This window comes from Mustela erminea, chromosome 2 (genome assembly GCF_009829155.1).
Source record: "Mustela erminea isolate mMusErm1 chromosome 2, mMusErm1.Pri, whole genome shotgun sequence".
NCBI classification, from domain to species: Eukaryota; Metazoa; Chordata; class Mammalia; order Carnivora; family Mustelidae; genus Mustela; species Mustela erminea.
This window is the reverse complement of record NC_045615.1, coordinates 56,482,085-56,507,553: the sequence shown is the minus strand read 5'-3', so window position 1 is coordinate 56,507,553 and position 25,469 is coordinate 56,482,085. Positions and strand designations below refer to the sequence as shown.

Here is a 25,469-nt window from a genome sequence, read left to right as displayed (position 1 = left end):
GCTAGCTGAAGTAGTCTCAGCCTGCTACTTCTCCACCATCTTGACTCCTCCCTCAATGAATGCTTTATTATACAAAAGTGGGGTGCTATATTCTTCCAAAGTCCCAGAACACAAAGAAAGGTTGTAGAAATTTTCCTATATTAAAGGAGGCTAAAAGCAATATTTGAACCGAGTGTAAATTATATACTTGAAGGGGAAAAATGCAACAGAGGCATTATTAGATCAACTGGCATCTTTGGAATATGAATAGTTGATTAGATAAAAATATATTGTTCATACATTTACTGAAGTTTATAACTGTGCTTCAGATATGTTAAAAAAATCCGTATTTTTAGTAAACACATACCAAAGTATTAAGGGGTAAAGGGCCATGACATATGCAACTTTTCATTAAATGGTTCTATATATATGCTGCATGTTTTTGTGTGTGTGTGTGTGTGTGTGTGTGTCTCCAGAGACACACACACGGAGACACAGAGAGGAAGGAATGGATATACTGAAAGAAAGAGAAAGAGAGTATGGGCACATGAAAAAAACAAATGTCATAATGTTAACAATGGGTGAAACTGGATAAATATTATACATATTTTCTTAATTATTTTTATTCATTTAGTTTTTTTCATAAATTTGAAATTAACTCCAAATAAAAAGTTAAAAAAATATAATGCTATACTTCATGAGTTATTATATGTATGTTTAACATTAAGTTAAATATTACAAGTTTATAATAAATTTATTATGTTTATAAATTGAATATTATAAGCTAAACCAGATTTATATGTCTTTTGAATCTAAGATTTTTTCTTAAGATATTTAATGATATTATTGAATTAATTGAATATGTATATCAAGGAACTTTGTCAATTTTTATTAATTTTATTACATAAAAGAAACCATGGGTGAGCCTGGTGGTGGGTATTAGCGAGGGCACATATTGCATGGAATACTGGGTGTGGTGCATAAACAATGAATTACAGAACATTGAAAAAATAAAACTAAAAAAATTAAAAGAAAATAGAAACCATGTTAGATCATATAGGTTTTTTATTTATTATCTTAGCTTACAGAATAATTTAAATGTGAAGATTGTCCATATATTATCATCTAGAATCTCATCTTGAGATAATTCCCTTTAAAATGTCTATTTAGCATGGTAAAGTACATAATGCATTACTGTTTATATATATATATGTATATATATATGATTTTACTAAAAGTTATATATTTTATGTTTTGATAGGTATAAGATCTTAATTCATCTGTATTTTTCACTCTCTTAAGAAATAAATTAAACTCCATATGTTATATTAACTAAGAAGGCAGCTTTTAACTCATGAAATATCAAAATGTACTATATAGTACCTTTTTCATTGGCATATTTTCCTGTTATTTACCAGAGATTTGTACCTATCAAGTCAATCACTCCAGCTCCTGGCACATATAATGAACCTCGAACTGCTTTCAATTCCTTGAAGAAAACACCAGCACTGAAAAGTACTCCATTTGGTCAAAGTGCTGCTCGATTCACACAGGACTTCACGACAGAGGAAATGCCAGGTTAGTAATTAATCCATGTAGTTTCATAACTTAATATTCAAGGCAGATTACCAAAAAGTACATATTTTTTGTTCTGTGGTTTGTGTTGTCATTTTAAGTCACATTTTTAAAGTATTGACCATACACTAAACACAGATACATTAAAAATAATGTATAACTTTAAAAAAAGATTTCAATTTAACATGTCACATACCTTATTGGTAATTTTCTATTATTTTCCTTTATTCAATAATTTCCTAATTTCTCTTTATGAGTGAACTTATTTATCAACTATGTGGTCACTGCCAGTATTTTAACTTATGAAATGCACTTTTGTTAAAATTTTATTTTGGGGATATCCTAAAACATTCTAGTGTTCTCACTGGATATTTTAGTATATAGAATTAAGAATCTATACAAAATAACTATATAAGAATCTATTCAAAAATAACTTATGTAAATGTTAATATATAGTTATGTGTTGCTGCATAACAATCTCAATGGTATAAAAACACAGGGTTTTCTTTTGTATCTTACTATTTTGTAGGATGGCTGGAAGGCAGAGCTTAGATAAGGCTGTCATTCTTTGTGCATGCATAGCTTCAGCATTGCTGCCCCAGGGTAGCTGATCTTTTAATTTGGTAGCTCAGGACTCTATAGGACATGGCAGGATGCTACAAGCCTTATTTCCTAATGTCAGAAATCCCACATTCCATTTGTTAATCAGGTTACTAAGGGCACTACATATTGAACAGAAGAGTGTAACACTTTATCTCTTAATGACATGAGTAACAAAGAATTTTTGGCCATCTTTAATTTACTATAGGCTACCCTCTGCCCACAAAACATTTACAGTTGTCCTCCATGTTTTCTCCAGACCTCCAAAGCCTCATGTAATTATGGTGTGATCTTGAAGTCCAGGATTTTGTTACCTAAGAATTGTATTGCTATAGGTCATAATTTTTGGGTGTGATACTTTAGAGAAGCTTCTTGAGTATGACTCCTATCTGTTAGACAAGTTGTGAACTAAAGACACACATTATCTGCCTCACACATCCCAAAACACAGCAGTGGGAGAATTACAGGATGTTCATACTACATGCTCCTATTCAGAAAAGAGAAAACTAGAAGCCCTTAATAGTCATAATCCTATAACAACTATGAAATCTAACCAGGCACATTTTGTAGTTTCCTTGATTTGGGCCCAGGTGGGCTCCCTGGGAATGATTTTCCAAGGTCCTTTGTTCTACCTTTTGGGCTCTTGATTCCATGTTTTGAATTATCCTTCCTTTCTGTAAGAAATAGGCTATGTTTCTGGATGCCTAACTTGCTTACACCAAGTTCCACCCACTGTGTTCTGGCAGGACTGCCCTTCTCATTCAAGATTGCCACAGTCACAGAAGATATGGTCCCTTGCTCCAGAAACCCCTGTCCATACCATATCTCCTGATCAGAGAGTTTTGCAGGGCTTCAATTCTGGCAGAGTTGGTGTCAGATCTCATTTCACAAGCAGACCAGAGTGTACCTAGTTAAAAACTCACCACATTCAGTCCAGGGACCAAATACTAAACACAGCAGGCAAGGAGAGCCTCTACAGACAACTGGCCTGAAGGTTAGAGCAGCCAAAATACAATAGCAGAGTGCACGCAGCACAACTGGAGACATTTCATGAAGTGGTACACCCTGAGCACTACATGACCTCTTTTTCATTAGGCTATTACTCTCAGGAGCAGGCAACATAACTGGCTTTTCTAACAGAGAAGAAGGCAGAGACTTATACAAAATTCCAAGACAGAAGAATTTATTTCAAATGAAAGAACAAGATAAGGCCATGGTCAGAGATCTAAGCAAAAACAGATCGAAGTAACATGCCTGATGGAGAATTTAAAGCAACAATCCTAATGATACTCACAGGGCTTGAGAAAAGAATAGAAGACATTAGGGAGACCCTTACCACAGAGATAAAAGAGTTAAGAAAGAATCAATCAAGAGATGAAGAATACAAAAAACGAGACTGGACATGGGTTGATGCAATTAACAGCAGGCCAGAAGAATCGGAGGAATGAATTAGTGACTTAGAAGACAAAATAATGGGAAATAATGAAGCTGAACAAAAAGGAGAGTAAGAATTATGGGACATGAGAGTAGGCTTAGGGAGTTCATGACTCCAACAGATGTAATAACATTTATATTACAGAAGTCCCAGAAGAAGAAGAGAGAGAAAAGGGAGTAGAAAATTTATTTTAGGAAATAATACCAGAAAATTTTCCTAATCTGTAAAACAAAACAGATATCTAGATCCAGGAGGCACAGAGGACTCCCATCAAAATCAACAAAAGCAGGTCCACACCAAGACATATTGTAATTACACTTGTAAAATATAGTGATAAATAATCTTAAGAGCAGCAAGACAAAGGAAATTCTTAATTTACAAGGGAAGACCTTTAAGGCTAGCTGGAGATTTCTCAACAGAACCTTGTCAAGCCAGAAGGAAGTGGCGCGATATATTCAAAGTGCTAAATATGAAAAATTTGCGGCCAATAGTACTTTATCCAGCAAGGCTATCATTCATAATAGGAGAAATAGTTTGCCAAACAAACAAAAACTAAAGGAGATCATGGCCACTACACCAAGAAATATTAAAGGGAACCCTTTGAGTGCAAAGGGAAAACCAAAAGTGACAAAGATAATAAATGGTAAGAGAAAATATCCAGAAACAATGACAAAACAGGTAATAAAATGTCAATAAATACATATCTACCAATAATTACTTTGTGACTATAAATGGAATAAATGCTCCAGTCAAAGCCACAGGGTGTCAGAATCAATAAACAAACAAGACCCATCTATATGCTGCCTACAAAAAACTCATTTTAGAGCAAAGACACCTGCAGATTGAAAGTGAGGGGTTGGAGAAATATCTATCATGCAAATGGATGTCAAAAGGAAGCCAGAGTAGCAATATTTATGTTGGATAAACTATACTTTATTTTATTTATTTACTTTAAATATTTATTTATTCATTTGAGAGAGAGAGAATGCAAGAGCATGGAAAGGAGGAGCAAAGGGAGAGGGAGAGAGAAAAATTCAAGGAGATTCCATACTGATTGTGAAGCCCGACATGGGGCTCCATCTCACGACCCTGAGATCATGACCTAAGCCAAAGCCAGGAGTTGGTTGCTTAACTGACTGTGCCACTCAGGTGCCTCCAAACTAGACTTTAAAATAAAGACTTTGAGAAAGAGACAGAGAAGGGCATTATATAACCATAAAGGGGTTGATACAATAAGATATAATAATTGTAAATATTTATGCACTCAACATGGGAGCACCCAAATATATAAAATGATAACAAACATAAAGGAACTAATTGACAGTAACATAATAATATGCCCCACTGACATCAATGGATGGGTCATTTAAATAGAAACTATCAAGGACACAGTGGCTTTGAATGCTACTCTGGACCAGATGGTGACTTAACATATATTCAGAACATTCTATCCTAAAACAGCAGAATACATATTGTTTTCAAGTGTACATGGAAGATTCTACAGAATAGACCACATATTAGGTCACAAGACAGGCCTCAACAAATACAAAAAGTTGAAATCATTTTCTGACCACAACACTATGAAACTAGAAGTTAACCACAAGAAAAAATTTGGAAAGACCACAAATACACAGAGATTAAACAACGTGCTACTAAACATTGAATGGGTCAACAAAGAAATCAAAGAAGAAGTAAAAAAAAAGACATGGAAACAAATGAAAATGAAATCACAGTGGTCCAATAGCAAAAGTGGTCCTAAGGGATGTACATACCAATAAAGGCTTACCTCAAGAAGCAAGAAAAAAATCTCTAAGAAGTAGGCTGTGTTTGTAGATGGAGCTTTCTCCTATAGAAAATGAGGCGTCTACAGCCACTTTTCATTTTGCAGTGTTGTTGTCTCTTTCTTTCCAAGTTTGTATAATTCCCTTTTAAAAACTTTGTAAGTACCTTATTATATTGACTAAAAATCAAATACACTGGACAAAAGCCACATTCACATATACTTCGTGGGGAAACCCTTGTCCACTTTGGGTCACCTTTGGTGCTGCTGTGTTCTGATACTCTTAAATTCTTCTGAACATTATTATTTTAGCCAAGAGGGTCTATAACATATGACCTTAAAATTCTTGGAAGCCTTTCCTTTAACTGAAAAATTCTATACATGGGTATCTTAAATCTTTCTGAGGTCTTAACAAAGGGTCTTGCAGTCATACCCTGAATTTGGTCTTTGATCTCAGGCCATTTCTTGAGAGCTTTTTGCTATTGTAGAGATGGGATAAAAAAGAATTTTACTTTCAAACCCATAAATTTTGATTTCTTTCATTTCTTATGAATTCTCCTTGAAAACAACAGTTTGAACTCATCTTTTTCTTTCCATACCTTGTCACACATGGCTAAAAAGAACCAGCTGGCCTTTTGGATATTCAACCTGAAAACTTCCTTAGCTAGAAACTACTTATTTGTTAAATGTTTTCTTCATGATCTCAAGTGTTAAGTTTTGTTAAAATCTCTGCCATTAAATTATTCAAATTGTCTTTTCTCTAGCTTCCAATAGCATTTTCTTCCTGTCCCATCACTAACTGTCCTGTCATGTCCCTTTCTCTAAGTCTTGAGTTGTTCCAGCTTCTGACCCATTGCCTGATCTCAAACCATTGCTATCAATTTTGTTATGGTAATTTGTTATGGTAAGTCTCTATTGGTACAAAATTACTTACTACTCATGCCATTGAGAAGTTGAGTCTTGTTTTTCTCCATTCCAATCTTGGTTAGTCTGGTGTCTTTTCTGACCAATAACATGCAGTGGAAGTGATATTTTAGCACTTCTTAGGCAAAATCATGAGCTTTACAGTATATAACTGGGCCTGTTGAAACAGCTGGTCTTGGAGTCCTGAGCCTCTGTGCAGTCTGAGTATTCCAAGACTGCAGTTCTGAAGAGGTCATGTGTAGGTGGCTGGCACTACACCAGCTGAGCCTATGAATCTGAAATCCAAAATATTTCTAAATATGAATCTGAGATTCATGAATCTAAAATCCAAAGTATTTCTAAATATGAACTTATTGACTGGTCCAGTTGCCTTAGAATTGGGTCTTGTTTTCAGTTTTGTGGTCCACTGTATTATGAATAAAGCATTACAAATTCCCTAAAGGTTGGTTTATTTGTAAAGGATACAGTTAAATTATGATGACCCTTCCATGCTAATCCTGAATCTTACATAGTTTAAGAATTAGTGAGAGTGGCCTAATGGAACTTCAATTTTTTTCTGTGTAGATATTAGTGTACAGTAATAGATTGGGCCCATCAATCAGTTCTAGAACATACTTACAGATTACTTTTAGAAGGTGACCTTAAACTCTCTAGTTCTGGGGTTCCTGGGCATTTCTATAGTTGCTGACTAGAAAAATGAATGTGAAAAAGCTCTAATGTGAGTGAATTACATGATTAGGATGGCTTTTCACATCAGAGGCTTAACAAGGTACTACTTGTGATGTATATACTTTGAGTGAGGTCCCTATATTTAAACACTAAGCTGTAATGTCTTCTGTTATCTTCTCCTGCCAGAAGAGAGACAGAACTCAGATACTTGTCTTCTAAATACCTTAAATAGTGGTCCAAATAGTTTTCATTACACTTTCTATTTACCTTCTCTTCTAAACATTACAAGTGGAGGAATGTTTGAAGATTGCAGAAAAAAGATATTAGCATTTAGGTTTTGGAGAGTTGGCACAAGATAATTTTTGGTAGAGATTTTTGAGAAATAGATATTAGAACTGGAATATTTGAAAATTGGGAAGAGTTTATGGGTAGCTTCTTTGAGAAAAACCTTCTATTTGATTATGTATGATGATTTGATCACTTTTGTCCAGAAAGCACCTAAAGTACCTTTAGCCCCATACCAAAGTGCCCATTTGTCAACTGTTTGTTTCCTGTCTACAATGAGAAAGAAGATTGTACCAAAATGTAAATCAACACAGTCCTTCCTTTATGGAGAAAGACTAGGAACAAAATGCTTAGCTAAATAGTCAATTTACATTTAATTATAAGCTCTTTTTCTTGTGGATTGTTCTTGGACAAGCAACAGCCCACAGACCACATTTTGAGTAACACTGATATAGTCAATTTCTGTATCTTCAGACAAGGAACTTGCAGCCCAGAAAAACAAATGAGATTGAAGTTATGTTTTATAATTATTTAGGTGTAGAGCTAATTTAGTAGAATTAGTTGATAACATGAGTACAACTAAATTAAGTGTTCTTTCAAGTATATATTGCATTTTATGGAAATTGCTGGTCACTGAAACTAATTTTTTAATATTACTACATTGTAAAACATATGTATAAATATACAAAGATACAAAAATCTAAATATTTGTTTCAAATATTTTAATGTTTTGATAAAACTTTTTTCAATGGCATAGAAAGTTTTTATGATTTTGAATGAAAAAAACTGTTATTCATTCAGATTGCCACTGTAGAAAATATTCCAGGTTATAAATATGTCCTGAAAGGTAAAAGGCAAAAATAAAGTAACTGTGCTTGCCGGCCGGTCTGCCTGCCTGCCTGCCTGCCTTCCTTCCTTCCTTCCTTCCTCTCTTTCTCTTTTTCCGCCTGCCTTCCTTCCTTTCCCTTTCTTTCTTTTCTTTCTCTCTCTCTCTCTCTCTCTTCTTTATTGACATATAATTTACACAATAAAATAATTCATTTTAAGTGCATAGTTTGGTGACTTTTGGTAAATATATGTAGTCAGGTAACCACCACTCAAATAAATTTTGGAAATATCCATCATTTAAAAGATGCTCTCTCATTCCCCTCTGCATTTACTTTCCACCCATTCCAGGCTACCATCTCTTGTCACTATGATGTTGCATTTTGTGGAATTTCATATAAATAGTATCATATGTTATTCAGGAGTTTGTCTATCTTCTCTACTTGCTATCATGTTTTTGAGGTTGATTCCTATTATTGCATTTATATTTCCTGTTTATTGCTGAATAGTATTCTATTGCTTGGTATAGCACATTTTTTTTTTTAATTTACCAGCTGATGGACATTTGGATTGTTTTCATTTTTCTTTTTCTTATAAATAAATAAATAAATAAATAAATAAATAAATAAATGATTTTTTCCTTTTTTATTAACATATAATGTATTATTAGCCCCAGGGGTACAAGTCTGAAAATCACCAGGTTTACACACTTAACAGCACTCACCATAGCACATACCCTCCCTAATGTCCATAACCCAATCACCCTCTCCCTACCCCCTTCCCCCTCCAGCAACCCTCAGTTTGTTTTGTGAGATTAAGAGTCTCTTATGGTTTGTCTCCCTCCTGATCCCATCTTGTTTCATTTATTCTTTTCCTACCCCCCACACCCCCCACATTGCATCTCCACTTCCTAATATCAGGGAGAGCATATGATAGTTGCCTTTCTCTGATTGACTTATTTTGCTTTTCATTTTTCTTGGGAAAATACCTAGGAGTCGAATTTCTGGGTCATATTCTAAGTACATATTTAACTTCATAAGAATTTGACAAATTGTTTCTCTAAATGTCATATACAATTTTATGTTCCTGCCAGCAATATATGAGTGTTCTTTCTAAAAAAATTACTCAATTTAAGGTTACTCAGTTTAAAAAAATTAAAAGCATCTTTATTCTTACCTATGATATTCCTCATGGCTTCAGGTCCTGGGTTTTATAATATCCTAAACAATACTATAATCAACAACTTTACCGATACCTGCTTGATGAAACAAAAGAAAAGTGCGTTTGGATCTTCTGTTCCTCGGACTCTCTTCCTGGTTCAGGAAGAAGCTTTTACTGCTCCTGGTCCTGCTGATTATCAGGTAATTTAATAAAATATTAAATTCATATTAATTTAAATAAATTTAAATTAATAAATTTAAATTCAATTAATATTAATTAATATTCTTTATATCTAATAACAAGACTTAGGGCTTAAAAAATCACATGTGACATATATACCTCATTACTTTAAGCCATACTATTATTATTATTATTATTATTTTTAAAGATTTTACTTATTTATTTGAGAGAGACACCCAGAGAGGGGGTGCACAGGAAGGAGCACAGGGAAAGCACAGACTCTGTACTGAGTGCGGAGTGCAACATGGGGCTCAGTCTCATGACACTGAGGTCAGGACCTGAGCTGAAACTAAGAGTCAGATGCTTAACTGACTGAGCCACCCAGGCACTCCAAGCCATACTATTACTGAAATTATTTGTATGGGGTAATTTATGGCATAAGAATAAACATTAATTTGATTCATAACTATGTTTGTAATTTCTTTTCAAAGATGAATCTTGTTTATTTCTTTGAGAATCTCATATGTATTTCTTTAAATATTTATCTTCTTTAAAAATTACTCCACTAAAAAAAAAAATAGAATAAAATTACTCCACTATTTTCTGAGGTTAATTTAGGATCCCTTTAAATGATTTTTGTGGTTTTATAGTTTTTGTGTAGAAGTCTTACCCATCTTTATTAATTTATTCCTTGGTATTTAGTCTTTACATGTTTTTTAGTTCTAATGGTACCTTTTAAATGTTTCATTGTTTAGCTTTCTTCTATTGGTATAAAGAAATATAATAGACTTTATTAAAGATTTGCTTTACCAATAATCCATACTTCTTGCTAAATTAAATCATTACTTCTACTAATTTATAATTAGTTTGAAAAAAGTTTCCTCAAGCACAATTATGCCACCTGTGAATGACAGTTTATATCTTTTCTCCAAGTGGTTGATCTTTTATATATTTTTTTGTTTTCCTGGACTTCTGCATCTCAAAACAGAGTATCAAAGATGATAATTATATGAGTAGATAGTAAAATATTTTGTTGGATTTCTCAGTTTATTGAAAGCAGAATGTTGTACATGATTTTGATTTACTGATAATTTACTTTCACAAAAGGTAGAGAAAGGTATGGAAGGAACTCATGTCTTAGCTTAATTTTGACTAAAGAGAACTAATGAAATAGAAGGGAAGAATCTTTTGTAAATAGTGATCATGTTATTTTACAGTTTAGAATTGTCAAAGAAGAGTTTATGGACATTACTAGATATATACAAGGAACTTAGATAATCCCTACTTCAAAATGATCAGCAGAAAATAAGAAATGTTCTTAAGATCAGAGACTCTCACAATAAAACTAGCCTAAAAGGGTTGACAGGAAGATAAAATCATGAGTAAAATTTTGACAATGAAGTTTTGCTCCACATTAAACTTTTTAGAGGACATTTTTAAAAGAACATTGAAATATATGTGTATATATTTATTATTTATTCTTTCTCACTCCTAAAGTATTTGAGAAAGTTTGAAGAATGTACATATGGAAAAGTAAAAGAAGCTAACAGTAAGGGTAAAAAATATAGATAGAGCAGATAGATATTTTATAGGCAGAATATAAATAGAAGTTAAACATTGGGGAAGTTTGAACATAGTTGTCAAATCATAAAAGAACATGTACAAAACAGCGGAAACATAGTATCTGTCTTATTGTAGACACTCAGGAAGTTGTAAGTGAATAAATGAATATGAAAGAGAAGCAAAGAACTGTACTCCAGGAAGCTTAAAGTGAAGGACAACTTATTGTAAAAAATACTACAGAAAATTAAAATTAGTTTGTATAATTTTTGTTTGGCAAAAAAAAAAAAAAGTAGCTAAAAATAACTCTGTAGGGGTGTGGTAGATGAAATGGGGATAGTAGAGCCACTGAAATGCTGAATTGGATTTATCCTTCCTATCAGAGAAAATTATTTTCAACCCAAAGGTGAAACACACATGATTTATAGGAAATTGGATCCTAAGATGTTTATGGTGGTACTGTAAGAATACTCTTGTGCAATGAAGTTAAATTTTAAAGTCATTTTTGCACAGGCTGCTAATCTTCTCAGTGTTGTTCCAGTTTTAGCGTATGTGCTGCCAAAGTTATCACTCAAGTGCTTTAAATTAGTTAAAAACTTCAGATATAGCTGAAATAGATCTCATTGTAATGAAAGAACAGCTGTAAATCATTATCTGTAATCCCCAGGAGTTGCTCAAGATTTGTTGGCATAAAAGAAAAATGGAATAAATACAGGTTTTCCTTATTTAAACAAACATTAAAATTTCACAGTGAGATTTTTATGAATTCTTACAAAATTTTATTTTATTTGTATGTATATTCTAATGTAGTAAAAAAACGTGTAACACTAAATTTACCATATTAACCATTTTAAGTGATGATACAAGTATATTTGAAATGCATCATGAACGTTAGTGCTTTTTAGTATTTTTTGTTGTATTTTGTTTAATATGTACTAGAAGTTTATTATTCTAAGTAACCAGACATTTAAATTTAAAAGAATTATTAGAATTATAACCTGCAAATAATTTTTACAAAGCCCTCATTATAATCTTTATTTTCCACTGAAGATAATGAAACAGCATAGCATAGTGATTATGAGAATGATCTCTGATGTCAGAGTACTTGAGTGTATTTTCTTGCTCTGTCACTGACCTTGTGTAAGTTATTTAAACTCTTTGTGCCTTGGTAAGATGGAGATCATAATAGTACATACTTTGAAGCATTATTGTGAACACTAAATGAGTTAATACATGTAAAATACTTTAAATAGCTTCTGGTACATAGTAAAAACTTAATAACTTTTGTTATTATTGTTGATAATTAAAAATTACCCATAGGTTTAACCCACACTCTTAGTTTATGTAAAATTTGATAAACTGTAATCAAGAGTGAAAGATACAATAAACATGCCTAAGTTTTAAAAATCCAGTCTGATAAACTGTGTTGAATTGCAGTATTAATCCATTTATATTTAGTGTGATTACTGATACATTTGTGTGTACAGAAACCATATTATTTCATATATTTTATTGACTTCTTTGTTTTAGCATTTTTTTCTTACTCCACCTTATTCTTTGAATTAGTAAGGTATTTTATACTCTATTTCATCTATTTCTATAAAATTTTTAGTTATGTATTGTTTTATAGTGTTTTAGTGGTGGCCAACAAAATTACAATATGTATCCTGTAGTTTTTTTAGTTTAATAAAAAGGATTCCTTTTACCACTTTCTCAGTATGTGAACTTAAAATATTTTAGTTCCATTTTGGTACCTCCTATTTTGTTAATATTTGTTATACAGCTTAAGTTTATGTATATTATGAAGCCTTTGAATATTATTGTTTTTACAGTCAATATTTCTTCATATTTAACAAAACATTTACCTTCTCTTTTGTATTTTGTTTCTTTTTGCATTTCTGGGTTTCTGTATCAAATAATTTTTCTTCTGCCTAAAAACTCCCTGTAGTACTTCTTTTGGTTAAAGCCTGCTGATGATGAATTATTGTTGTTTTGTCCAAAAATGTCTTTGTCATTTTTAATTTGGGGGATTGGATTTGTAGGTTCATAGTTATTTTCTTTCAGCACTTCAAGGATGTTATTTTATCATTTTGGGCCTTTTGTTATTTCCATTGAGAAGTACATTGTTAAGTTTATTGTTTCTCCTCTAAAGGCAAGTTTTTTTTTTTTTTTTTTTTTGTCTTTTTCTTCAATGTGTCAAAACTGTGGTTCTCTGTGATTCTATTTATTTGCCTGTGGTTTTCAGAGCCTCTGGGTTGGTATCTTTCATCAGATTTAAATAATTTTTACTATTATGTATTCATATATTTCTTCTGTCCCATTCTTTCCTATCTTTTGGGGACTCTAATAAATAGATATGTTACATCTATTTACTATGCCTCAAACATCTCTTATAATCCCTATGTATCAGGTTGTCTTTTTTTCTTTGTGCTTCAGTTTATTTTATTTTTTATTTATATTCAATTTACAGATAATTTATTATTGCTTTCAGAAGTAGAGGTCAGTGATTTAGCAGTCTTATATAATACACAATGCTCATTACATCATGTGCCCTTCTTAATGTCTGTCATCCAATTATTCCATCCAACCACCCTCTTCCCCTCCAGCAACCCTTTGTTTATTCTCTATTATCAAGAGTTTCTTATGGTTTGCTTCCCTTTCTATTTTCATCTTATTTTAGTTTTCCTTCCCTCTCTCTGTGTTCATCTGTTTTGTTTCTTAAATTCTACTTATGAGTAAAATCATATGGTATTTGTCTTTCTTTGTGACTTATTTTGCTTAACATAATACCCTCTAGTTCCATTCACATCAATGTAAATGATAAGTATTCATCCTTTCTGATGGCTTGGTAATATTCCATTGTATATATACACCTCATCTTCTTTATCCATTCATCTCTTGGTGGACATCTGGTTTCTTTCCATAATTTGGCTATTGTGGACATTGCTGCTATAAACATTGGAGGGCATGTACCCCTTCAAATCAATATGTTTGTATCCTGTGGATAAATAAGTAGTAGTGCAGTTGCTGGTCTGCAAGGCAGTTCTATTTTAACTTTTTGAGGAACTTCTGTACAGTTTTCCAGAGTGGATGTACCAACTTGCATTCCCACCAACAGTGTAAGAGGGTTTCCCTTTTGCCACAGCCTCACTAATATCTATAATTTCCTGATTTGTTAATTTTAGCCATTCTTACTGGTGTGAGGTGGTATCTCATTGTGGTTTTGAATTGTATTTCCCTGATGTCAAACATTTTTTCATGTGTCTTTTGGCCATTTGGATGTCTTCTCTGGAGAAATGTCTGTTCTTCTGCCCATTCCTTTCTTGATTGGATTTTTTGGTTTTTGGGTATTGAGTTTGATAAGTTCTTTAAAGATTTTGGATATTAGCTCTTTATCTGCTATGATATTTGCAAAAATCTTCTCTCATTCTGTAGATGTCTTTTAGCTTTGTTGACTATTTCCTTTGCCGTACAAAAGCTTTTTATCTTGATGAAGTCCCAATAGTTTATTTTCACCTTTGTTTCCTTTCAGTTTAGAGCTTTGTCTAGCAAGAAGTTGCTACAATTGTGGCCACAGAGGTTGCTGCCTCTAGGATTTTGATGGATTCCTGTCTCACATTTGGTCTTTCATCCATTTTGAGTCTATCCATTTTTATGTATGGTGTGAGAAAGTGGCCCAATGTTATTTTTCTGTGTGTGGCTGTCCAATTGTTCCAAAACCACTTATTGAAGAGATTGTTCTTTTTTTCCATTGGATATTTTTTCCTGCTTAGTCAAAGATTAGTTGACCATAGAGTTGAGGGTACATTTATGGATTCTCTATTCTGTTCCATTGATCTATGTGTCTGTTTTGTGCCATACTATCTTGATGATTACAGCTTTGTAATAGAGCTCAAAGTCTAGAATTGTGATGCTACCAGCTTTGGTTTTCTTTTTCAACATTCCTTTGGCTATTTGGGTTTTTTTTCTGGTTCTATACAAATTTTAGGATGATTTGTTCCAGCTCTGTGAAAAAAATTGATGGTTCTTTGATAGGGATTGCACTGAATGTATATATTGCTGTAGATAGCATAGACATCTTAGCAATATTTATTCTTCCAATCCATGAGCATGGAACACTTTTCCGTTTCTTTTTGTGTTCCACAATTTCTTTCATGAGTGTTTTATAGTTTTCAGAGTATAGATCCTTTGTGTCTTTGGTGTATATATATATATATATTTTTAATTTTTTTAAGATTTTATTTATTTATTTGTCAGAGGGAGAGAGAGAGAGTGAGTGAGCGAGCGAGTACACAATTAGGCAGAGTGGCCGGCAGAGGCAGAGAGAGAAGCAGGCTCCCTGTGGAGCAAGGAGCCTGATGCGGTACTCGATCCCAGAACCCTGAGATCATGGCCTGAGCCGAAAGCAGTGGCTTAACTGACTGAGCCACTCAGGCGTCCTGTTGGTTAATATATTCTTAAAATTGTGTTTCTTTGGTGTTGGTTGTGATGTCTCTTCTTTCATTCATGATTTTGTTTATTTGAGTCCTTTCTCTTTTCTTTTTGATAAGTCTGGCAAGGGGTTTACCAATCTTATTAATTCTTTCAAAGAGCTAGCTTCTAGTTTTGTTGATCTGTTATACTGTTCTTTTGGTTTCTATTTCATTGATTTCTGCTCTAATATTATTTCTCTTCTTTTGTTGGGTTTAGGCTTTATTTGCTGTCTTTTTTCCAGCTCCTTTAGGTGTAAGGTTAGGCTGTATATTTGAGACATTTCTTGTTTCTTAAGAGAGACTTTTATTACTGTACACTTCCCTCTTATGGCCACTTTTACTCATCTCAAAGGTTTTGAACAGTTAGTGCTTCATTTTCACTTGTTTCCATGGATTTTTAAAATTCTTTATTTTCCTGGTTAACCCATTCATTCTTTAGTAGGATGCTCTTTAGCCTCCATGTATTTGAGTTCTTTCCAAATATCTTCTTGTGATTGAGTTCTAGTTTTAAAACATTGTGGCCTGAAAATATGCAGGGAATGTTCTCAGTCTTTTGGTACTGGTTGAGACCCAATTTGTGACCCAGTATCTGATCTATTTGGTGAATGTTCCATGTGCACTCGATAAGAATGTGTATTCTGTTACTTTAAGACAGACTATTCTGAATAAATCTGTAAAGTCTATATGGTCTAGTGTGTCATTCAAAGCCCTTGTTTCCTTAATCTTCTGCTTAGATGATCTCTCCATTGTAGTGAGTGGGGTGTTAAAATCCCCTGCTATTATTGTATTATTATCACTGTGTTTCTTTAATTTTGTTGTTAATTGGCTTATATAATTGGTGGCTCCCATGTTAAGGGCATAAATATTTACAAGTGTTAGATCTTCCTGTTGGATAGACCCTTTAATTATGGTACAGTATCTTTCCTCATTTCTTATTACAGTCTTTAGTTTAAAATCTATTTTGACTGATATAAGGATTGCCATCCCAACTCTTTTGGTGTCCATTAGGATGATAAATGGTTTTCCACTCCCTCAGTTTCAATCTGGAGTTGTCTTTGGGTCTATAATGAATCTCTTGACAGCATATCTGTGGGTCTTGCTTTTTCATCCAATCTGATATCCTGTGTCTTTTGATTGGGGCATTTAATGCAGTTACATTCAGAGTAACTACTGAAAGATATGAATTTAGTGCCATTTTTTTGTCTGTAAAGTGACTGTTACTGCATATTGTCTCTGTTCCTTTCTAGTCTGTGTTACTTTTAGGCTCTCTCTTACTTAAAGGATCTCTTATAATATTTCTTGTAGGGCTGGTTTGGTGATCACAAATTCTTTTAGTTTCTGTTTGTCCTGGAAACTTTTTTCTCTCCTTCTATTTTAATGACATCCTAGCCTAATAAAGTATTCTTGACTGTATATATTTTTTTCACTTAGTATTCTGAATATATCATGCCAAATCTCTCTGGCCTGCCAGGTCTCTGTGGATAGGTCTCTTGCCAGTCTAATGTTTCTACCCTTGTAGTTTAGGGACCTCTCATCCCAAGCCGATTTCAGGGTTTTATCTTTGTGTCTGAGATCTACAAGTTTCACTATTATATGTTGAACTGTTGACCTACTTTTATTGATTTTGAGGGGGGTTCTCTGTGCCTCCTGGACTTGAATGCATTTTCCCCCTCCCAGATTAGGGCAGTTCTCTTTTAAAAGGGCGAAAGATTTATACGATCTGAAGAGAAACCAGAGCATTGGCAGTTCTCTTTTATAATTTGCTTCTAGATACCTCTGCCTTCCCTCTTCCCCTTCCTCTTCTTTAGGGATCCAGATTATTTTAATATTGTTTCACTTTATAGTATCAATTATCTCTCAGATTCTCCCCTTGTGAACCAGTTTGTTTATCCCTCGTTTTCTCAGCCTCTTTATTCTCCATTATTTTGTCTTTTATATCACTAATTCTCTCTTCTGCTTCATTTATCCTAGGAGCTAGAGTCTCCATTTTTTTTATTGTCTCTCATTAATAGCCTTTTTGGTATCAACTTGGTTAGATTTTAGTTCTTTTATTTCTCCAGAAAGGAATTCTCTAGTGTCCTCTTTGTTTTCTTCAAGCCTAGCTAGTATCTTTATAATCGTTGTTCTGAACTCTAGTTCTGACATCTTACTTATGTCCATACTGATTATATCCCTGGCAATCAGTACTGCCTCTTATTCTTCTTTGAGGTGACTTTTTATGTCTTGTCATTGTGTCCAGAGAAGAGTAGATGAACAAGAGAACAAAATACTAAAATGGCAACCACGACTCCAGAAAAATACATACTAACAAATCAGAAGGGACCAAAACCAGGAAAATACCGCCACCACCACCACCAACAAAATTTAAAGAAAAAAAAAAAAAGAGAGAGAGAGAGATTATAATCAGAGAGGTGAATGGAATAGAGCAGTACACTAGATCCTGTGTGTATTTTGGTCTGTTTGTTAGAAAACTAGATCCCAATATTGTAAAGAAAGAAAGACTTATGTATGTACAAAAATAAAATGAAATATAATAAAAGGACAGGATATAAGTGTAAAAATGAAAATTAAAAGACCAAAAAAAAAAAAAAAAAAAGAGGAGTATAAACTGACAGGTAGACAGAACAGAGCAATACACTATAGCCTGAGTATATTTTGGTTGGTTTGTTAAAAGAAACTACATCTCAAAATTGTAAGGAAAGAAAAACTTGTATATGTGCAGAAATAAAATTAAATACATTGAAAGGATAGATTGTAACTGTAAAGATAAAAATTAAAAAAGATTTTAAAAGGGGTGCCTGGGTGGCTCAGTGGGTTAAAGCCTCTGCCTTCGGCTCAGTCATGATCCCAGGGTCCTGGGATCGAGCCCCACATCGGGCTCTCTGCTTGGCAGGAAGCTCTCTGCTCCCCCCCCCACCCTCTACCTGCCTCTTTGCCTACTTGTGATCTCTGTCAAATAAATAAAATCTTTGAACAAAAAAAAAGAGAGAATATGATGAGAAAGGTGAAGAAAATAGAGACATACTCTACATTCTGGGTGTATTTTGGTCTGCATCCCAAAATCATAAAGAAAGAAAAACATATGTATACAAAAATAAAATGAAAAGAGAGAATGTAACTGTAAAAATGAAAATTAAGAAAGATTTTTAAAAAGTGGATAAAATAAGAAATTGAAAAAGGAAAGAGAAAAAAATTGAAATTGAAAGACTATAGAATTGTAGGAAATAAACTATGAATTCTCTATGTTATATTTCTGTGGTGCTGAAGTTTTACAATTCTTAGTGATTGATAAACTTGGTCTTGGCTGGATGTTTGTGCTAATATTCTGGGGAGGTGCCTGTTGCACTGATTGTCTAGTGTCTTTGCCCTGGTTGGAATTGTACTGCCCTTGCCAGGAGCCAGGCTAAGTAATCATTTCTGGATTATTCTATGTGGCTTCTGTTCTTTGCAGGCTTTTTGTGCTGCTTTAGAAGATAAGAATGAAAATGGCGGCTTCCCATCTCCAGCCCCAGAGCCAAAAGCTCTGGGTCTCATTCCTCAGGGCACCCTCAAGAAAAAGCAGTTAGTCACCCTGTCTTCCTCATCTCCATCTGCTCTTTGTGCTCACTCAGCCTGTGACTGAGTGTTCATATCACAGGCGTGTGACCCCGCTTTGAGTCTCCAAGCTCAAAGTGTGCATCTGAGCTGCTCCTCCTGAAGGAGGAAGAAGCATCTTTCCAGTTCTATGGCTTGTTGGGCTCCTGCTTGGAGCGCAGTTGCCCTACTATAGCATGGTTCTTATGGCAACACCAAGCTGAGAGCCCACTCCTGGGATCGTTGATTATAGCCAACTTCCCTACTCTGATGCCTACCATACTCAGGCACCCCTGGTTTTCCAGTGATACTGAGCATCCTGAGACCACAATATCCCACCTAGGATTCTGCCCTTCTTTGCCACCTGACCATCTGTCATGCAGGGACACTCCTCAGTGGAGCAGACTTCTAAAAACTCTGATTTTTACACTCTACTGCTATATCACTTTCCTGTAGCTGGCTCTCATAGGCTCCCTCCCCTCACAGTTTATCTTCCCATATATAGCCTCAGATTCACTTCTCCACACCTCCCACCTTGCAGAAAGTGGTTGCTTTTCTATTTGTAGAGTTGCAGCTGTTTTTTTCTTAGATCCCTGGTTGATCACAGGTGTTTTGAATGATTAAGCTATCTACCTTAATTCCTGGGACAAGGTGATTCTAAGGTCTCCTATTCTTCTGCCATCTTGGATTCTGTCTGTGCTTCAGTTTAGCTATTTCCTTCAAAGATATCTTTCAATTAACTAATCCTTTTTTTTTTTTTTAAACTGGGTTTCAAATACCATTACATTGATCTAAGTTTTCAATTTCAGATATTCTGTTTTTTAGTTCTAGAATGAATTCTATTTAACTCTTTCCAAGAATTTCACTTCTTAGGAGAAATTCTTCATGTTTTTAATTCTCCTTTTTCATTTTTTTCTTCTGTTTTCTTGAACACATTAATTATACTTATTTTAACATTGTATGTACTAACTCCAATATCTGGATCACCTATGAGTTTGTTGTTATTTTCTGTTATTTTTTTTTCTTGAGTTTTGATCAAGCATGTCTATCTTTCAACATGCCCACTAATTTTTAATAAAATCCCAGATATTGCATGCAATATAGACTTTAAATGGCGTCACGATCTACTAGAGAGATTTTATACTCTCCTTTGCAAGGCAGATAAAAGTCAGAGATCACCTTAATCCAATCATGAATTACAGTAATTATATTTTTTTCTAGGGCTTAGTTTACCTCTGATTTATTCATTTTCTTAAGTGTAGTCCTCTAGGGATTTCAGCTCAAAGCCTGATGTGTTCAAGAACCCTCTCTGTCAGGTTCTGAACTTCAGTATTTAATGCCCCTGTGATTTGGCTTAGACTTCTTTTTTGGCAGAGAGAGAGAGAGAGAGAGAGAGAAAGCACACAAGCTGGGGGAGCTGCAAGCAGAGGGAGAGGGAGAAGCAGGTACCCCTTTGTGGGATTCTAACCCACAACCCCGGGATCATGACCTGAACCGAAGGTGGAAGCTTATTAACCCACTGAGCCACCCAGATGCCCCTTGGCTTAGATTTTTAGCATCACCCCATCCCTTATACCCTGGGAAAGAGCTTCATGGGGAAACAGATCATGTGTTTTGAGGCTCCTCAAACCTGTGATTTTGCTATTCTGGCTTAATAAGACCACAATGAGCTTTTTATCAGTTCTTTAACAGCAACCTCTGCCAGATCAAAACCCAAAAGTCTTTCTCTGTTACCTGTTATGAGTAAATGCCACTGGGAGAAAGCACCTACAGAGTGATAGCTTATCTTTCAGAGGTTCTATCCTCTTTAGAATCATAACTCCTCTTGTCTATGCTGACTAATCAACATTAAAAGCATTCACAACTGAATGGGGCCTTTAAAAATAAGATTTTCTTATATTTTATCTGAATTAAATTATTTTTGGTAAAAATGTGATCTTCTGCAAACTTATTCCCTCTAAAGCCAAAATCATCTAATGACTGATTCATTTTCTGAACTTTTACCCATAAACAGTAAAAATTGCAAGACATGGGTACCTGGATGGCCCAATTGGTTAAGTGTCTGCCTTTGGCTCAGGTCATGATTTAAGGGTCCTGCATCCAGCTCCCTGCTAGGCAGAGAGTCTGTTTCTACCTCTCCCCCTGCCCTATCCCCCTACTTGTGGTTATACTCCCTCTCTCTCTCTCTCTCAAATAAATAAATAAAATCTTAAAAAAAATTGCAAAATGCTTTTGGATTCATCTATACTATAGTTTTTAATATCATGTACATGATAATAAAATTATTATACAAGTAAATTATTTTTGCAGCATCAATAAATATAAAACCATACAGAATAATAATGCTGGCTCAGATGTTCTATATTTGAAGGCTTTCACAAGATGTGATTGAGTTTTCGGTTTTTGAAAGTGTTAAAACCTGCTTTTTTTTTTTTTGAGTGACTAGGTAGGAATAATATTAGAAGAGTGGAAAAGCACCAGCTTCAGCATTTAGGGTAGAGAGGCATATAGTTTCAAAGATACAGTATGTGAAGGATGGATATTTTAGTAGATCAATTTTCTTCATAAAGTGAAAAATAGATATCTATTTTACTAGGTATCAAATTCTGAATTATTAAATATGAATGTCAAATTCTGAAATAAAAACAGTGAAGTGTATAAAAATGGAAAAATAAATTCTCATTTCTTTTGTATACATAAAGAATGTTACTACTAGTTATAGAGTTTAAAATATTAAATGAATGCAGATGACCAAATTATATGATGAATCAGAAAGAGTATAATATCACAAGGATTAATTAATTGCTAATTAAAATTTTAGATTACCAGTTTCATGTAGCCTATTAATTTACATCTTCAGTGTGTGTAAGGAATTACAATATTCAAGAGAGTGTGGATCATTCTGCTTAGAAAATTTATTAATGAAAGGATTTCCTCATAATCAATTTAAATAATTACTGTTAATATGTTTTTATTTTATGTATTAGTAATTGAATACTAACAAATAATACTATATAATATGTAATAATACTATATGATTGGCTAAATATCTTATATTCATATATGTTATAAAACAACAAAAATTGATGTCTGAATCTGACATCACAGTATAGGTAATAACTCACTCTTAATGTGTTTAAATAATGTATGTAGATTCATCCTACTTTTCTAGAGTTCCATATAATTAACTCTTTTTTCATTTTTATATCTCACTGACTTAAAGTCTTTTACTTCTATATCTGTCAAGATAAAGAAATTATCTATTAAAGTCTTTTACTTCTATATTTAAAATTTTTAATGAATATGTCTATCTCTATTTAATGGTAGAGCAACATTGATGTACTTTCTTGAAAATTTATCACTTACTATGCCACTTGAATTGATAAATAGAAATGATGTACTCTTTTTATCCCTTCTTTCCCTATGCTTTTTGGAATTCACAGATTGGTGGAATTTCTGATGAACTACCTAACTTGACTAACTGCTATGCTGCTTTCTTGTCAAGAACACAAAGATCTACTAAACTGTCAGATATGGTAAGAAGACTCCTCTATAGCCAAATTTATTTGAAATCTAGAAATCATAGAGGAGACTGTATAACATGAACAGTATATTAGGATCTGAGAGAGGTACCTGGTAGGCTGTTGTAAGATCTTTGACTAGCATAATACTTCCATGTTTTTAAAGTTCAGTAAGATTCTTGAAGCTAAGCAGAAGTCCAGCATTGCTCTGTGACAGACTATTATATGGAAGATCTTCTGTGGGGTTAGAGAATATTTGTTTTTAGGACATATAGGATATCATAATCATTTTGAATATAAAATGAAAGATTTACTTTAGGTTCAGCTCAGTTTATTCATAAGTGTAAATTTTTTCTTTTCAGTTTGAATCTGTCTTGCAACCTAAGTCTCTTCATTGAGTGCCTTTCTTTAATTCACGTTAATCTGTATTTTAAGCTATTGATATGAATTTTTCTAACTAAATTTCCATTTTTTATAAATACCTAATATTGAATAAGTTGAGATAAGTAAAGCAGATGACATTTAAAAGTGAACACTTATTCATTAAGAATAAATTTACTAAAAGATCAATTTGAAATTTCCAGTTAAAAAGTTAGACTTCCATGTACAGGTAGGTATTGTTAAAATGAATTTTTATAGAAATTGGGATGAAATTAATAATAAGAAATTAATAAGTTATTATTAATAACATCAAAACAGGCTCATAAACCAGGTTTTACAGTGTAGCCATTAACTTAAGAAGTAGCATTGGTTGCTGAAATAAAATTCTAATAGATGCACAATGCCAAGAGTTGATTTATGATGTTTTCATGGTGAAGTAACTGGTATAAAATTAGGAAGAACTAATTTAAAGTAAGGATAAATGCAATGTTAGTGAAATTAATATAGCTGTGAATGTCTCAGAAATCATAGGAATTAATTTGGTGAGAGCCATCAGAAATGGGCTTATTTTTTTTCTGACATATCAGTTTATTGTCAGTTTATTACATATCAGTTTATTGATTATTATATAATCTTATTTTTTTCTAAGACATTGTTTGATGGGGTCAGAATTAGCACCAGGTTCTATGACTTTTTTTTTTTTTTTGTAGCTATAAATTCAGAGATAGTTAAAATCATCCAGCAGTGTTCTTGACATGTAAGAGATTCTCATAATTGTTAAATAACTGTGAATTTTTAAAAAAAAAATGCATTGTTTTAATAGATATTTTCTTATCTTGAGGAATTTTATGGTTCTGTTGTGTTTCTCAAGTGAGTCAGTGTACAAATTAGGATCCACTCTGAAGTATGTCAGAAGTAATTTATTACTAGTATAAAGGTTTTAAACATAAGAATATTTAGTGGAGTCATAGTTGTTTCTATTGTAATATTGTAGCTACTAGAAATAAAAATGCTAAATAAATGAAACAAGATGGGATTGGGAGGGAGACAAACCATAAGTGACTCTTAATCTCACAAAACAAACTGAGGGTTGCTGGGGGGAGGGGCTTTGGGAGAAGGGGGTGGGATTATGGACCTTGGGGAGGGTATGTGCTTTGGTGAGTGCTGTGAAGTGTGTAAACCTGGTGATTCACAGACCTGTACCCCTGGGGATAAAAATATATGTTTATAAAAAATAAAAAATTAAAAAAAAAAATGCAAGTCTCTGAAGATGCCCATAGGAATGCATATGTATGTGCTTAATGTTTGTAGTGAAACAAGATGGTGATGTGCCCTAAAGAAAGATGAGTTACTTTACCAATTGCTTTTACTTAGTTTACATTTTTCTTTTTTAAATTGGTCTCTCACTGGATCTGGAAACTCCTTTTTTTAGTATTTTTTTTTTTTGACATGAAACACTTGCAATTTAAAGTATTGGGTGGGGCTTTGCTTACCCAAGAAGCAAAATAGTTTAATCACATAGAATACTTTGGTTTTAGAAACCTTCTGCACAAAAGATACTCTTCAAACGTACAGGTTTATAATATATATAGCATGAGAAATCCAAATTATTGATCCCAGATCAAAATTAATCTCAAACTTTTGAAATAATGGAATTAATTTTATAATTTTCACATAAAAATATTAGAAAATTTACCTCCTATATTTTAAGGGTATATAGTTTGATTTTCAACATTTATATGTTTCACATAAAAATATTTAAAAACTCAGGCTTCTGATTTCATATGGGACATATACATACATCTCTCTTCCTTTTACATGGTCCCAATGAAATTTTTTTTTTTTTTTAGCTACAACATAGCATTAGTTTAATATAAAAGAACAAAGAGATTAAAAATATGATAAATGGAGGCTAGAAACAAGCCAAACATCTATTTATTAGGCATCCATAAATGGAATGCTAAGATAGGAGTATTTGATATAAAAAATGTTTAATTATCATGAACTAAATAAAGACAGAAGTCTTTAGTTAGAAGAACTCAACAACATACCAAGGAGGATGAATTTTAAAAGACATACATCCCTTTTACATTGTTTTGCATTTTCAGAAGACTAGAATTAAAATACCCTTGAAGCTTCCACAGAGAAAAGCAACTGGGTCACGTACAAAGGAATGAGAAACATACTGATATCCAACACTTTCCCAGAAGCATTAGCAACATTTCAGAACTAGGAGATGATGGAATAACACTTTCTTGAATTTCCAAGAGGAAATAAATTTGGATATAGAATTCTGCCTTTATCCAATATAAATCCAATTAAATGAGTCAAGAGAATAATTTTCTAGCATACAAGAGCTCAGAAAGTTTTGTACTTCTACATTTCCATATGTAAAGATGCTTCAGGAAAATATAAAAAGAGAAATGAGAGACTGATGATAGACCCCTAGAGAAGAATAGAAACTGAGCATTTCATGGATGAAGTAAAATGAGAACAACTTAATAAAGAAGCCATTTTTAGCTCATTTATGGGTCATTCTTGAGGAGTCA

The 25,469-nt window shown here is 33.2% G+C and overlaps 1 protein-coding gene across 2 annotated transcripts in view; it reads left to right on the top strand.

Moving 5' to 3' along the window:
- The window catches only part of STPG2 (sperm tail PG-rich repeat containing 2), a 582,130-nt gene that overhangs the window by 156,550 nt on the left and 400,111 nt on the right, over window positions 1-25,469 (top strand). For both annotated transcript variants that reach the window (XM_032332948.1, XM_032332947.1), the window contains exons 9-11: window positions 1,398-1,557; window positions 9,273-9,433; window positions 22,462-22,554. In XM_032332948.1, coding sequence (XP_032188839.1) covers window positions 1,398-1,557; window positions 9,273-9,433; window positions 22,462-22,554 — 414 coding nt within the window. The remainder of the gene's footprint in view (window positions 1-1,397; window positions 1,558-9,272; window positions 9,434-22,461; window positions 22,555-25,469) is intronic.